The 14,087-nt window shown below is 49.6% G+C and overlaps 1 protein-coding gene across 1 annotated transcript; it reads left to right on the top strand.

Annotated features, from left to right (window-relative positions):
* The first annotated feature begins 1,517 nt into the window (after positions 1 to 1,517).
* Positions 1,518 to 4,316, top strand: LOC140000493 (olfactory receptor 6E1-like). Its single transcript, XM_072030387.1, has 2 exons — positions 1,518 to 1,658; positions 1,803 to 4,316. Exon 2 carries the CDS (start codon positions 2,472 to 2,474, stop codon positions 3,603 to 3,605), a length of 1,134 nt encoding a protein of 377 aa, XP_071886488.1. The 5' UTR covers positions 1,518 to 1,658; positions 1,803 to 2,471; the 3' UTR covers positions 3,606 to 4,316.
* The last annotated feature ends 9,771 nt before the right edge of the window (positions 4,317 to 14,087 follow it).

Here is a 14,087-nt window from a genome sequence, read left to right as displayed (position 1 = left end):
ACAGGTGTGAGACCAGAAGAGGAAAGGAAATTCTCTTAACCCCCACCATGAGCAATAGCCCAGGTGTAACACAGACAAGCAAGTTGCCGAAGTACTGAGATGATGCAGCCCACTGGGAGCAAAGGAATTAGATGTGAAGGAAGGGGTCCAGCTAGAGGAGAGATACCATGCAGATGAGAGCCTGTGAATAAAAATAGATGGGATAACCCAAACATTGGTTTCTGGGGTCAGTTCTGATACCTTTGGTTATCTGAAAATTCTGCATGGATCGGAAAAGCATGACATAGGCTTTTAAGGTGACTGTCCCCCATTTCAGTAGCTGCAGGAGGTAGAAAATACATGGACTGGGACAGATGCTGTGCACTTCTTTCCTGGGTGCTTACAAAAAAGTGTTCCTCTTCCTTGACTAGCTCCACCTGAATGAGGAGTTCATGTATCAGGCTTCGACGTGAAGCCTGTGCACCAGTGTGAGGCTCCTGAGGCAGACTGGGATGCATATCTCTTGTCCTTAGCAGCAGCAGCACAAACAACTGTGCCCAGTGGGTCTCCCTGTCCTGCATTTCCATTCAAGACAGAGGTAGCTTTTAAACTAAAAGAGGGTAGTTTTAGACTAGATATTCAGAAGAAATTGATTTCTCTGAGGGCGGTGAGGTACTATAACTGGTTGACCAGAAAATCTGTGTGTGCCCCATTCCTGGAATTCATGAAGGCCAGGTTTAATGGGGTTTGAGCAACCTGGTCTGGTGCAAGGTGTCCCTGCCTATGGCAGGGCAGTTGGAACTAGGTGATGTTTTAGGTAGCTTTGAAACCAAATCTTTCTATGTTTTTGTGATCTTATGATTAATGTGACTGACCAGACTTGTTTCCCATCACTGCCTCCCATGATTATTTACCCTCGTTGTAGGGGAAAAGGTCCTTGACCAGATCCCCTTAGTGCTTAGCTGCCTGTCAGGTCTAAACCACAACATATTGCTGTTGGTGACTGGGCCAATCTTCAGCTAAAACAATTACAGCCAATGGATTAATCTGAACAAGTTTTCCAGAGGAAGCCAGTGCACAGTGCACAGTGCCTCAGCAGGGCATTTGGAGTCTAAGACCAGCCCAAATCCCAGGCTGAAATGTCCACATAAACATGGTTGTACTCCCCACTTCTGAGCTTCCCATTTTCCTGCCTAAGTGTACCCATTCTACCCTGGGACAGGTCCTGAGGGGACAATACAGCCCACTGAGAAACTACTTTTCTGCCTCCAACCTGTCTTCTGCTCTTCCACCCTTGCATTTTGAGGTGTTCTCTTTTTGCAGTCATTTCTCTGATCCTTTCTGTCTAAAAACATAGGGAAAGGTGAAGGAGAAAATGTCTGTTTTATTAAACAAGTTTCTCTCTCTCTCTCTCTCTCTCTCTCTCTTTCTCTCTTTATTTATTTATTTATTTATTTATTTATTTATTTATTTTCTCTTAGAAGAGTAGTTTGATTTACAGAAGAGAATAATTTACCAAAATCATCAGACACCTGAGACTTCAGTAATGAGTTTCACCTACTTCACTCCTGGTGCCTGTGAGAACTTGTTCTCCCGAGGCTCCCCCAACAGTCAATGGAGACAAGAGAAAGTGCTCATGGCTGGGTCATCACAGCCTAGAACTGTAATGCAAAATAAAGGTGAGGAATCTCTTTCAGATGCTCTTCTCTCTCTCAGCATTGACAGGATAGGAGTAAGTTAAATTGCCCAACCTGAATGATATAACTTTTAAACAACTGAAATATACACCTGCATGGTATTACTTGGCACTTTGTTTTTTCTAGGTGCTTCCTCTTTCTACATCAAGGACTGTCCTTAAGCTTTCAAAGATGACAAAATTTGTTCCACCTCTCAGAAAAGTAAGGCAGTTAGGTGAGGCCATTTGATTGTACGAGAGAATAGCAAATGGTTGGAAACAACTGCATTTCCACACAGAATGAGGTCAGATGCGACTCTGTGACAGATCTGTTTCCACTGACCTGGTGGGACCATAATGAATTTTGACTTTAATTTAGAGTACTGAAAAAAGCAAGCTACACTTGCTACTTGTATTCCATCTTTCCTAAAGAAACAAAGGAAGATGATGTAGAAGAAAACAGGCCATTGCAAAAGAGGTACTTGAAATTTGCTTAATTTGAAATCAAGCAAGGGATCCCCAGTGGTTGCTAGTCCAAAAAGGGTGGATACTGAAGAGGAGAGATAATAAATTCCAATGTACATATTTGAACTGATGATTTAGCTTTTACACAATAGAAAGCGTTTATGCAGGACATGAAATTCCCTTTGGAAACTCTGGTATGATGGATGCTTGCAATTCTTCTGAGTGGAATTTCACAAGAATAGAGTATAACAGAGCAACAATCCGTTCTTAGCCCTGTGTTTTTGTAGCGAGAATCATGTGTAGCTGATGGACAAAGGTGGAAAGAAGACAAGAAATTCTCTGAGGATTCTGCATGATATGTGAAACAGAAAAGTCAGGGTGTGAGGAATGTGCAAAAGAATCTGTGTGTGTGTGTTGTATAGGAAGTCTGCAAGCAAGGCAAGAGAGAAGGAAGGAGATAGCCTTCTGTCCAGACCATGAAATTATTGGACTTGTTTTTGCCATGTTCCTACGTCAGCAGGATGAATGGAGCTTGGGTATGGGAACAGGCAATGGAACTGTCATTTCTGAATTCATCCTCATGGGCTTCTCAGGGCTTGATCAAAGGCTACGGCTATTTCTCTGCCTGGTCCTTCTACTCATGTACCTGACAACGGTGATGGGGAATGCAGCCATCATTTTCCTGGTGTGTGTGGATAACCGCCTGCAAACCCCCATGTACTTTTTCATTAGCAATCTGGCATTCCTGGAAATCTGGTTTACGTCTTCCACAAGCACCAAACTGTTGGTGATTCTGAGCTCTGGCAGGAGAACAATCTCAGTAGGCAGATGCTTTGCCCAGTCCTCCTTCTATTTTGCCCTGGGTGCTGTAGAGTTTTCTCTCCTTGTTGTCATGTCCTTTGACCGTTACCTTGCCCTCTGCCAGCCTTTGCGCTATGCTGCCATCATGAAGCATCAGCTCTGCATCCAGCTGGTTGCTGCTGTTTGGGTCATGGGCTTCACATTCCTGATTTACCGCCTGGTGCTGCTCTCCCAGCTCACTTTCTGTGGTTTGAACAAGATCCAGCATTTTTTTTGTGACAACACCCCCTTATTCCAACTGTCCTGCTCTGATGTCACCCTGCTTTGGAAAACAGATGCAGTTTTCTTATTGTTTATTGTGCTGTCTTCCTTGTGTCTAACGCTGGCATCTTACACAAGCATCTTCTTCTGTATCCTACAAATGCCAGCAGCCTCTGCAAGGAGAAAAGCTTTTGCTACATGCTCTTCCCACCTCACCACCTTGGCCGTTGTCTATGGAAGCTGCATTGCTCTTTACGCACCCTCGTCAGGATATGTTTCTTTGGAGACCAACAGCATTGTAGCTTTGCTCAACACTGTCCTGTACCCATTCTTAAACCCATTCATCTACAGTCTTAGAAACAAGGCTGTGATGCTGGCCCTGAAGGAAGCCTTGGCCCGTGCAACAGCACAGCTTTTCCCCTAATCGTGATGTATTTCTGAAGAGCAATTTGAGTTCTCTGCTGTCATATCTTATGTAATACCACCTCCGTATATATGTGACCTCCACATGCAGATGTCTCCAGAGGATAATGTTCTTGCTGGATTGTGTTAAGCTGTGTTCATCTGCACACAAAATGAAGGCCCAAGGAAGTGATGGCAGGATGAGTAATTCAGTTCATGCCCTGCTTTGGCTGCTTCCAGGCCCATCACAGGAGAGCCCTCAGCTCATCAAAGGCCCATCTCCATGAGCCTGGAAGAACACAAAGCACAATGGCAGGTGGGAACCCAAGTCACTGGCTCCTGTGGAAGCAAGATCTTGCCCCAGCTCCTTCCAGGACTGCCTTGGGAGGGCTGTCACCCCACTGTCCAGGCAGAAACCCATCCAGATGCATCACTGGCAGCAGCTCTCCGCATCAACATTTGGACTAAGGGGATTGTTGACAAGGGCTGTAGGTCACTTGGTGATAGCACACAGGGGTAAATGCAGCAGCTGGACTAGAACCAGGGCATCAGAGGGCCCATGTGTCATTGTAGTCAGCAACAGGAGACATGGGAGTGTGTGGACTTAACGTGTGTGTGCCTGTGTCTTTGTGAGTGTGTGTTAGATTGGGGTGGTGTATGCCAGCAGCTACAGTGGGGCTGCATATGTCCTACAGTGGGGTTCATATGTCCAACTGTCTTTGACTGCACAGACTGGGAGCCAGGAACTTGTCCTGGGCAGGTTGTGTCTGATCCCAACTACTGCAGGGATCTACCTTGCACACATGCACATGCACATGCATTTGCGCACACAAGCACTTTACATTTCCCAATAATGGGCCTCCATCTTGCTCATCCAGACAAGGGATCAGGATAATGCTGCTTCTGCTGTTTGTGTTTGTGTGAATGCTGAGTGTGCCTGCAAGCTTTCACCTGTGTCCTGTGTCATTGTGGACTGCACTCTGCTGCTAAAGGGATTGAGAAAAACACATTCGTGGTATCAATCGTGGCATACCTCTTGTATGGCTTTGATTCTAGTTCATATTGGAGTTCTACCATGTCCAGCACTGCAGCACTCAGTAGTGGCATGATTTCATTCAGGCCACGATAGTCCAATGTTAGTCTCCACTTTTCGTCAACCATTCACAGTGACAATATGGGACCATTAAAGGGGGAGCAAGTCTTGCTGATCACTTCTTGTCTCTCCAGTCAATAAGTCAGCTCATGAATGTTAATCACAGAGTCTCAGTGCAATATTGCTCCTTGTGCACCACTGGGGTAGTGATCAGCATCTGCTGCTCTTTGACCCTCAGCAACCCCACAAAAGAAGGGTCCTCCAAGAGACTGAGCAAGGCAAACAGCTGTTTAATCTCACTGTCTTAAAGAGGCTCCACTTCAGCCTCCAATACAGTTAACTGTCAGGATTCCCCTGTCACTCCAGAGATAAAAATGGGTTCTGCTCCTTTATAGCTGGATGGCATTACAGTACACTGTGCGCTGGCGTCCACTAGAGCCTCATACTTCTGTGGGTCTGATGTGTCAGGCCATCGAACCCAGACAGTCCAATAAACTCAGTTGTCCCTCCACGTGATTGGAGGCAGAGCACCTCTAGTCCTGGTCAGAGTATTCATGGAAATTGGAGCAGCAATTTTCCTGGAAGTTTCCTTCCCAACCCCCCCCCCCCCCCTCCACTTTTGCAATTGTTTTTCCTTGTAACTTACATACCCATGCCTCTAGGGTTGAGGTAGATTTCCCATCCCCCTTTCTCATCTCCCCTCCATGGTCACATGGGGTAAAACCACAGAGTGGTATGTTGTGTGGACCCACCATATCCTCTTTCTTGAGCAGAGGCATGTTTACTCCTAGTAGCTGAGGTACTGTTTCATGCATGTAGAGGGAGGAAGGTATATGCTCTTTGAGTTGGTGGACCTCTTGCGAAAGTTTCTCCACAACCAAGACACAAGCCCATAATGCAGAAGAAATTCCTGCCATGACCATGCTGCATCTAAGGGGATCTACTTTCTGTTAGGGCTATCTGCACAAGAAAAGTCTTAGAAAAACAGACCATAGAAAGATAAATACTGTAAAGGAGTTCATGACAGTTCTGGGAGATTGGGCAAGTTTCTAGCTCCCTGAAGCTCATACAGCAACTGGGCAAAATAGAATCATAGAATCATTAGGGTGGGAGAGACCTCCAAGGTCGTCTGGTCCAACCATGCCCCTACTACCAATGTCACCCACTAAATCATGTCCCTAAGTGCCAGGTCCAACCTCTCTTTAAAAACCCCCCAGGGACGGTGACACTACTGCTTTCCTAGGCAACCCATTCCAATGCCTGACTACTCTTTCTGAGAAGAAATGTCTCCTAATTTCCAAACTAAACCTCCCTGGAGCAACCTGAGGCCATTCCCTCTAATCCTATCAGTAGTTATCTGCAAGAAGAGGCTGATCCCCAACTCCCCACAACTTCTTTTTGGTAGCTGGAGAGAGCAATTAGGTCTCCCCTGAGCCTCCTCTTCTGCAGACTAAACAACCCCAGTTCCCTCTGCTGCTCCTCATTAGAATTGTGTTCCAGACCCTTCACCAGCTTTGTAGCCCTTCTCTGGATATGTTGCAGGGCCTCAATGTCCTTCTTGTAGTGAGGGGCCCAAAACTGAACACAGTACTCAAGGTGCAGCCTCAGCGGAGCAGAGTACAGGGGGATGATCACCTCCCTCGTCCTGCTGGCTGCACTATTCCTGACACAAGGCAGGATGCCATTGGCCTTCTTGGCCACCTGGGCAGACTGCTGGCTCATGGTCAGGTGAGCATCAACGAACACCCCCAGATCTTTTTCCTCTGCACAGCTTTCCAGACACTCTGACACAAGCCTGTAGTGTTGCATGAGGATGCACTTAGCCAAGTTGAACCTCATCCCATTGGCCTCTGCCCATTGATCCATCCTGTCCAGGTCACTCTGAGGGGCCTTCATACCCTCTGGCAGATCAACACTTCTCCCCAACTTGGTGTCACCTACAAACCTACTGAGGGTGCACTCAATTCCCTCATCCAAATCATCTGTAAAGATATCAAATAGGATGGGCCCCAACACCGACCCCTGCGGAACACCACCGGTGGTGGGTCACCAACTGGATTTCACTCTGTTCACCACCACCCTCTGGGCCTGGCTTTCCAGCCTGTTTTTAAACAGGCATCCAGAATTCACTCAGAGTTGACTTTTATTTAGCACCCCAAGAATGTAATGGTAGCCATATATCAACTTTAGCTGGGTAATTCCAAGGAGGGACCGTGCTCAAAGTTTTCCCTGGGTTCTCCCACCCACACAAGCTTAATTTCCTCTGCTAGATTCCAATCAGTTCTTAACACATACATGTTGTGTTCATTCAGATTGGTTGTTCTCTGTTGCAGGGCAGGATGGCTGATGTTATGTCGCAGGGCAGGCTCCCCTCTGGCACCTCCATGGTCAGCACATCCCCCTTCAGTACCACCCAGAGCCCCACACAGTGCCTCTCACTGTTGCTCAGTCACCACTACATGCCATGTTCAGGTGAGGCAAAGCTCATGCTATGGCCTGAGGCTTCACTACATTTCCTCTGGTAATGTCAGACAATAGATAGTCCAGTCCCTTACATATCAGCGGCTTCTTTCCCTTTCAATGAGCTCCTCATAGGTTCTGGCAGGCTCCAGGGGATCCCTTCCAGCATTCCCTGCCCCAGGCTTGACAAGTCCGGCTCTCCCAGCCTCTCCTCACAGGAGAAGTGCTCTGTGCTCCACACATCCTGGCAGCCCTTCCCAAACCCACACCAGCTTGCCGACATCTTCCCTGGGTTTGGGATTTAAAATCTGGATGTAGTATTCTGGATAATGCCCTGCCTCCATCTCATGGCCAGGGCCCTGTTCACACAGCTCAGGATGCTGCTGGCCTCCCTTGCAGCTAGGGCACTTGGCTGTGTCCTGCACAGCCTCCTGCCCACCAAGACCTTTCCCATGGGGCTTCTCCCCACCAGGCAGCCACCAGCCTGTGTCTTTGCTGAAGTTAGTCACCTGTAGAGGCAGAAACTGGCATTTGTCCTGTAGCAGTTCATAAAATTCCTGTCAATCCCTGCTCTCCTCCTCCTTGATCCCTTTCCAGAAGCACAGAGGACTGAAGACCCGTGGAGTGAGAAGTGAAGACTAAGGCAAAGAAGGCACTGAGTGCCTCCAGCCCCATCAGGGTCTACTCTTATGTAGTCACCCTCCCCTTTCAGCAGCAGCTCTGCTTTTGTCTTGTCCAGCCTTGAGCTCTAATGCAGTCATTGAAGCTCGGATTTTTACTCTTGACTTTCCTTGAAGCTACAAGTTCCAGGTGAGCACTGCCTTTCCCCTGATCACACCTGCATAACAAAGGAATCATCCATTAATTCCTTGTTAATTCTTTCCTTGCTGTCATCTCCTGGCAGAGGTTTCATGGCCCGTCTCGGCTCTATCCCTGCACCAGCCTGTCCCTTCTGTCCCACACATGGTCCCATGGCCCCACTGTTCAGGCACAGCACACGGAAGGGTGAGGTCAGGGTGGGCAATGGTCTCCCAGCATGATCCCCACTGCAACCCTTGCTTTCTTTTCTCTACAGCTCTCCCCTTCCCCCTGCGCCTGGTGCCTGCCTTGCCCTGACCATGTCCTATGGGGGGTTCCACAGGCATCCCTGCTCTGGGGTCTGAAGGTGTCTGGTCCAGGGAAGAGGTTGGACAGGGTTGGCCATTCCCCCACACAGGCAGGGAGCTGAAGGTGAGGATGGGGGTGGCCTGGCAGCAAACCCCAGCCATAAATCAGAGTGAGCAGCCAGTACTAGGAACAGCCATCGCTAAGGCTGGGGATGACGAATGTCCTGGGCCACCTTCCCATGCTAATCATTCCACCAATGGCCCAGAGTGGCCACCTGCCTCCTGCACTTGCATGTTACTCCTGTCCACGAGCTCTGGCTCTTCACCACCAATGCCCTGCTGTGAGTCCTCACCCAGCATGGCCACACAACTCAGACAACATGCCACAACCTGCCACTCCTGTCCCCTCCCTGTGCTCCATGCAGTGCCCAGGGCTGGTGGTGATGCTCTGCAGAGTGAGGGGCCTGTTTTAAAGCCATTCTCTCTTCTTCTGTAATTATCAGCCCAAGCAAAAAGTTACACTTTATCTTATTTATAACACTCCTTTAAGCACTGAAAAGCTGCATTGAGGTCTCCCAGGACCCTTCTTTTCTTCAGGCTGAACAGCCCCAGCTCTCTCAGCCTTTCTTCACAGGAGATGTGCTCCAGCCCTCTGATCAGCTATGTGGACCTCCTCTGGACCCACTCTAACAGATCAACTTCCTTCTTGTGCTGGGGAGCCCACACTCCAAATGAGGCCTCACAAGGGCAGAGGAGAGGGGCACAATCATCTCCCTCATCCTTCTGGACACTCCTCTGTTGATAGAGCCTGGGGTGCAGTTGGCTTCTGGGCTGCAAGTATGCACTGCTGGCTCATGTCAAACATTTTGTCCTCCAGAACCCCCAAGTCCTTCTCAGTAGGGCTGCTCTCAAGTTCTTCTCCCAGTCTGTCCTCATGTCTGGGATTGCCCTGGCCCAGGTGCAGTGCACTTGGACTTGTTAAACCTCTTTAGATTCACATGGGCCCACTTCTCAAGCTTGCTCAGGTCCAAACAGATATCATCCCTTCCTTTTGTTGTATCAACAGCACCACTCAGCTTGGTGTCATTGGCAAAGTTGCTGAGGGTGCACTTGATCCCACTGTCTACGTCTTCTGATAATAATATGAAACAGTGCTGGTCCCAAGACAGGCACTGAAGGACACTACTCCTCACCCCGCTCCACCTGGACATAGAGCCATGGATAGCAATTTCATAGAGCAATGACCTCCACCTGATAATAAAACAATTTCTTCAGCCTGTTCCTGACCACAACATTGGAAGAAGAACCCAACATCCAGGCACCAGCACTGAGGAAATATCCTTTTTATTAAAGAGATGTGACAGGGGAAGCCAGCTATACCTTAACAATAGATACAGATACAAGGGCCTCTGAGTCAAAAAGAGAGGCTTTAGGCCACTCTGCAGAAGTGGAGTGAAGGCAGACAAACAAGATTATCACAGAAAAAAATGCACAAAGACCACCAGTTTCCTGAGATGAACTGGAAATCCCTTGTGAAGGGACACGAGCAGCTTATTGCTGCTGAAGGACTACTGATTGACTCAGCTTCTTCAGTGCATCCTTGAGCTCCTGGTTCCTCATGCTGTAGATGACGGGGTTCACTGCTGGAGGCACCACTGAGTACAGCACTGTCACCACCAGGTTCAGGGATGGGGAGGAGATGGAAGGGGGCTTCAGGTAGACAAATAAGGCAGTGCTGGAAAAGATGGAGACCACAGCCAGGTGAGGGAAACGTGGAACAAGCTTTGTGCCGTTTCTGCTTGGATGGTATCCTCAGCACTGATCTGATGATCTGCACATAAGAGAAAAGAATAAAAATAGACACCCCTGAAGCTAAAGAGAGACAAGCCCAACTTCCCTGAGGTAGACATCTGAGCAAGAGAGCTTGAGGATCTGGGGGATTTCACAGAACTGGTCCAGGGCATTGCCTTGGCAAAGATGAAGGGAAAATGTACTGGCAGAGTGCACCATGGCATTGAGAAAGCCACTGCCCCAGGTAGCTGCTGCCATGTTGACACAAGTTCTGCTGTCCATTATTGTCCTGTAGTGCAGGGATTTGCAGATGGCAACGTAGTGGTCATAGGCCATGAGGGTGAGAAGACAATACTCTCCTCCAATCATGAACAGAAAGAAAAAGACCTGGGCAACACATCCTGAGTAGGAGATGTTCCTGGTGTCCCACAGGGAATTGGCCATGGTTTTGGGAACAGTAGTGGTAATAGTGCCCAGGTTGAGGAGGGCAAGGTTGAGGAGGAAGAAGTACATGGGGGTGTGGAGGCAGTGGTTGCAGGCTACAGCTGTACTGGCAGTGTGCAGCACAACATTGAGAACACCACTGCCCCAGGCAGCTGCTGCAATGTTGACAAAAGTCCTGCTGGCCATTACTGTCCCATAGTGCAGGGGTTTGCAGATAGCAACGTAGCGGTCATAGGACATGATGGTAAGGAGAGAAAACTCTGCTCTGAGAAAGACAACAAACATAAAAAGCTGGGTAGCACAACCTGCATAGGAAATGGCCCTTTTGTCCCAGAGGGAGTTGGCCATGGCTTTGGGAACAGTGGTGGTAATAGTGCCCAGGTCAATGAGAGAGAGGTTGAGGAGGAAGAAGTACATGGGGGTGTGGAGGTGGTGGTCACAGACTATGGCTGTGAGGATGAGGCCGTTGCCCAGGAGGGCAGCCAGGTAGATGCCCAGGAAGAGCCTGAAGTGCAGGAGCTGCAGCTGGTATGTGTCTGCGAATGGCAGGAGGAGGAACTCTGTGGGGAAGGTGCTGTTGGACATTAAATGCCTCTGCACATGGTTGCCTGTCCATGGAGGAAAATGCACAACCAGGACAGGGTATCTGAGCAAAATCCACTCTGTTTCTCATGGAGCTCCAGCACACAAACTTCCATTCTTCTCTTCTCAGGATAGCATACTTCCCGCTCCCCAGCTGGCACTCTGCCCTGTGCTGGGTGAGTGCACTGTAAGGAATAAAATTCTCTGCCTGAGTGCCAGCATCTGCTCATCTGCTGACCCCCAGCCTGCTGTCCCAAATTACTTACATATCCAAGACCTCCAGTGCAAGAGAACAAACAATACCGAGAGGTGGAGGGAAGAGGACAAGAAGCATGATCTAGAGAGGGGATTGAGAGACAGATGAGAAAGCAGAAAGGGGTCAACCTGCCCAGCTGTGCCTGCTGGCTGCCAGGCACCACTATGGCAGAGCAGTGGCTCTCAGCCCTTTGCCAGGCAGTGGGATAGGGCACATGGCAGGAGAGGCAGACCTTCCTTCTTCTGGGGCTCTGGTGACCCAGGAGGCAGATCCTGCCCAGGACCCCCCAGCCCAGAGGGCAGAAGCTTTGCTCGGTGGGAGAGGAGAGTGGAGGGGGGTTGCTAAGGGACAGAACCTGCACTGCAGCGGATGGCAGGGAGGTGCCCTTGTATTCACTGCAGCAGGGTTTCCTTTTTCACAGAATCACAGAATCACAGAATTTCTAGGTTGGAAGAGACCTCAAGATCATCGAGTCCAACCTCTGACCTAACACTAACAGTCCCCACTAAACCATATCCCTAAGCTCTACATCTAAACGTCTTTTAAAGACTTCCAGGGATGGTGACTCCACCACTTCTCTGGGCAGCCCGTTCCAATGTCTAACAACCCTTTCGGTAAAGAAGTTCTTCCTAACATCCAGCCTAAAACTCCCCTGGCACAACTTAAGCTTATTACCCCTCGTCCTGTCACCAGGCACGTGGGAGAACAGACCAACCTCCACCTCTATACAGCCTCCTTTAAGGTATCTGTAAAAAGCAATAAGGTCAACCCTGAGCCTCCTCTTCTCCAGGCTGAACAAGCCCAGTTCCTTCAGCCGCTCCTTGTAGGACTTGTTCTCCAGACCCATCACCAGCTTTGTCGCCCTTCTTTGGACCCGCTCAAGCACCTTGATGTCCTTCTTGTAGTGAGGGGCCCAAAACTGAACACAGTACTCGAGGTGCGGCCTCACCAGAGCCGAGTACAGGGGGACGATCACCTCCCTAGCCCTGCTGGTCACACTGTTTCTGATACAAGCCAGGATGCCGTTGGCCTTCTTGGCCACCTGAGCACACTGCTGGCTCATATTCAGCCGACTGTCCACCATCACTCCCAGGTCCTTCTCTGCCTGGCAGCTCTCCAACCACTCATCTCCCAGCCTGTAGCTCTGCTTGGGGTTATTGCGCCCCAGGTGCAGGATCCAGCACTTGGCCTTGTTGAACTTCATGCAGTTGACCTCAGCCCATCGGTGCAGCCTATCCAGATCCTCCTGCAGACCTTTCCTATCCTCGAGCAGATCGACACATGAACATAGCTTGGTGTCATCTGCAAACTTACTGAGGGTGCACTCAATGCCCTCGTCCAGACCATTGATGAAGATATTAAAGAGGACCGGACCCCGCACCGAGCCCTCGGGAATGCCACTAGTGACTGGCCTCCAACTGGACTTGACTCCATTTACCACGACTCTTTGGGCCCAGCTATCCAGCCAGTTGCTAACCCAACGAAGTGTGTGCCAGTCCAAGCCTAGGGCAGCCAGTTTCTTGAGGAGAATGCTGTGGGAGACGGTGTCAAAAGCCTTGCTGAAGTCAAGGTAGACCACATCCACAGCCTTTCCCTCATCCACCCAGCGCGTCACTTTGTCATAGAAGGAGATCAGGTTCGTCAAGCAGGACCTGCCTTTCATAAACCCATGTTGACTGGGCCTGATCGCCTGCTTGCCCTGCAAGTGCTGCATGATGACTCTCAAGAGGATCTGCTCCATGAGCTTCCCTGGTACTGAGGTCAAACTGACAGGCCTGTAGTTTCCTGGGTCTGCCCTCCGGCCCTTCTTGTAGATGGGCGTCATGTTTGCTAGTGGCCAGTCAGCTGGGACCTCCCCCGATAGCCAGGACTGCTGATAAATGATGGATAGTGGCTTGGCCAGCACCTCTGCCAGTTCTCTCAGTACCCTTGGGTGGATCCCATTCGGCCCCATCAACTTGTGCACATCCAAGTGCCGTAGCAGGTCACCAACCAGTTCTTCATGGATAGTGAGGGCCACATTCTGCTCCCCATCCCCTTCCACCAGATCAGGGTACTGAGTATCCAGAGAACAACTGGTATTGCCGCTAAAGACTGAGGCAAAGAAGGCATTGAGCACCTCCGCCTTTTCCTCATCTCTTGTAACTAAGTTTCCCCCCGCATCCAGTAAAGGATGGAGATTCTCCTTAGTCCTCTTTTTTGTGTTGATGTATTTATAAAAGCGTTTTTTGTTCTCTTTAACGGCAGTAGCCAGATTGAGGTCCAGATGAGCTTTGGCCTTCCTAATTTTGTCCCTGCACAGCCTCGCTACATCCTTATAGTCCTCCCTAGTGGCCTGCCCACTTTTCCAAAGATTATAAACCCTCTTTTTCCTCCTAAGCTCAAGCCACAATTCTCTGTTGAGCCAGGCTGGTCTTCTTCCCCGACAGCTCGTCTTTGGGCACGTGGGGACAGACCACTCCTGTGCCATTAGGATTTCCCTCTTGAAGAGCGCCCAGCCTTCCTGGACCCCTCTGCCCTTCAGAACCTCCTCCCAAGGGACTCTACCAACCAGTGTCCTGAGCAGCTCAAAGTCAGCCCTCCGAAAGTCCAATACAGTGGTTTTACTGGTCCCATTCCTGGCCTCGACAAGAGTAGTGAACTCCACCATTTCATGGTCACTCTGCCCAAGACAGCTCCCAACAATCACATCCTCCACCAGTCCTTCTCTGTTTGTGAAGAGAAGGTCTAGCGGGGCACCACCCCTGGTAGGTTCACTAACCAGCTGCGTCA

This window comes from Anas platyrhynchos, chromosome 32 (assembly GCF_047663525.1).
Source record: "Anas platyrhynchos isolate ZD024472 breed Pekin duck chromosome 32, IASCAAS_PekinDuck_T2T, whole genome shotgun sequence".
NCBI lineage: Eukaryota > Metazoa > Chordata > Aves > Anseriformes > Anatidae > Anas > Anas platyrhynchos.
The sequence above is the reverse complement of the archived record's forward strand: the minus strand, read 5'-3'. Positions and strand labels throughout refer to the sequence as shown.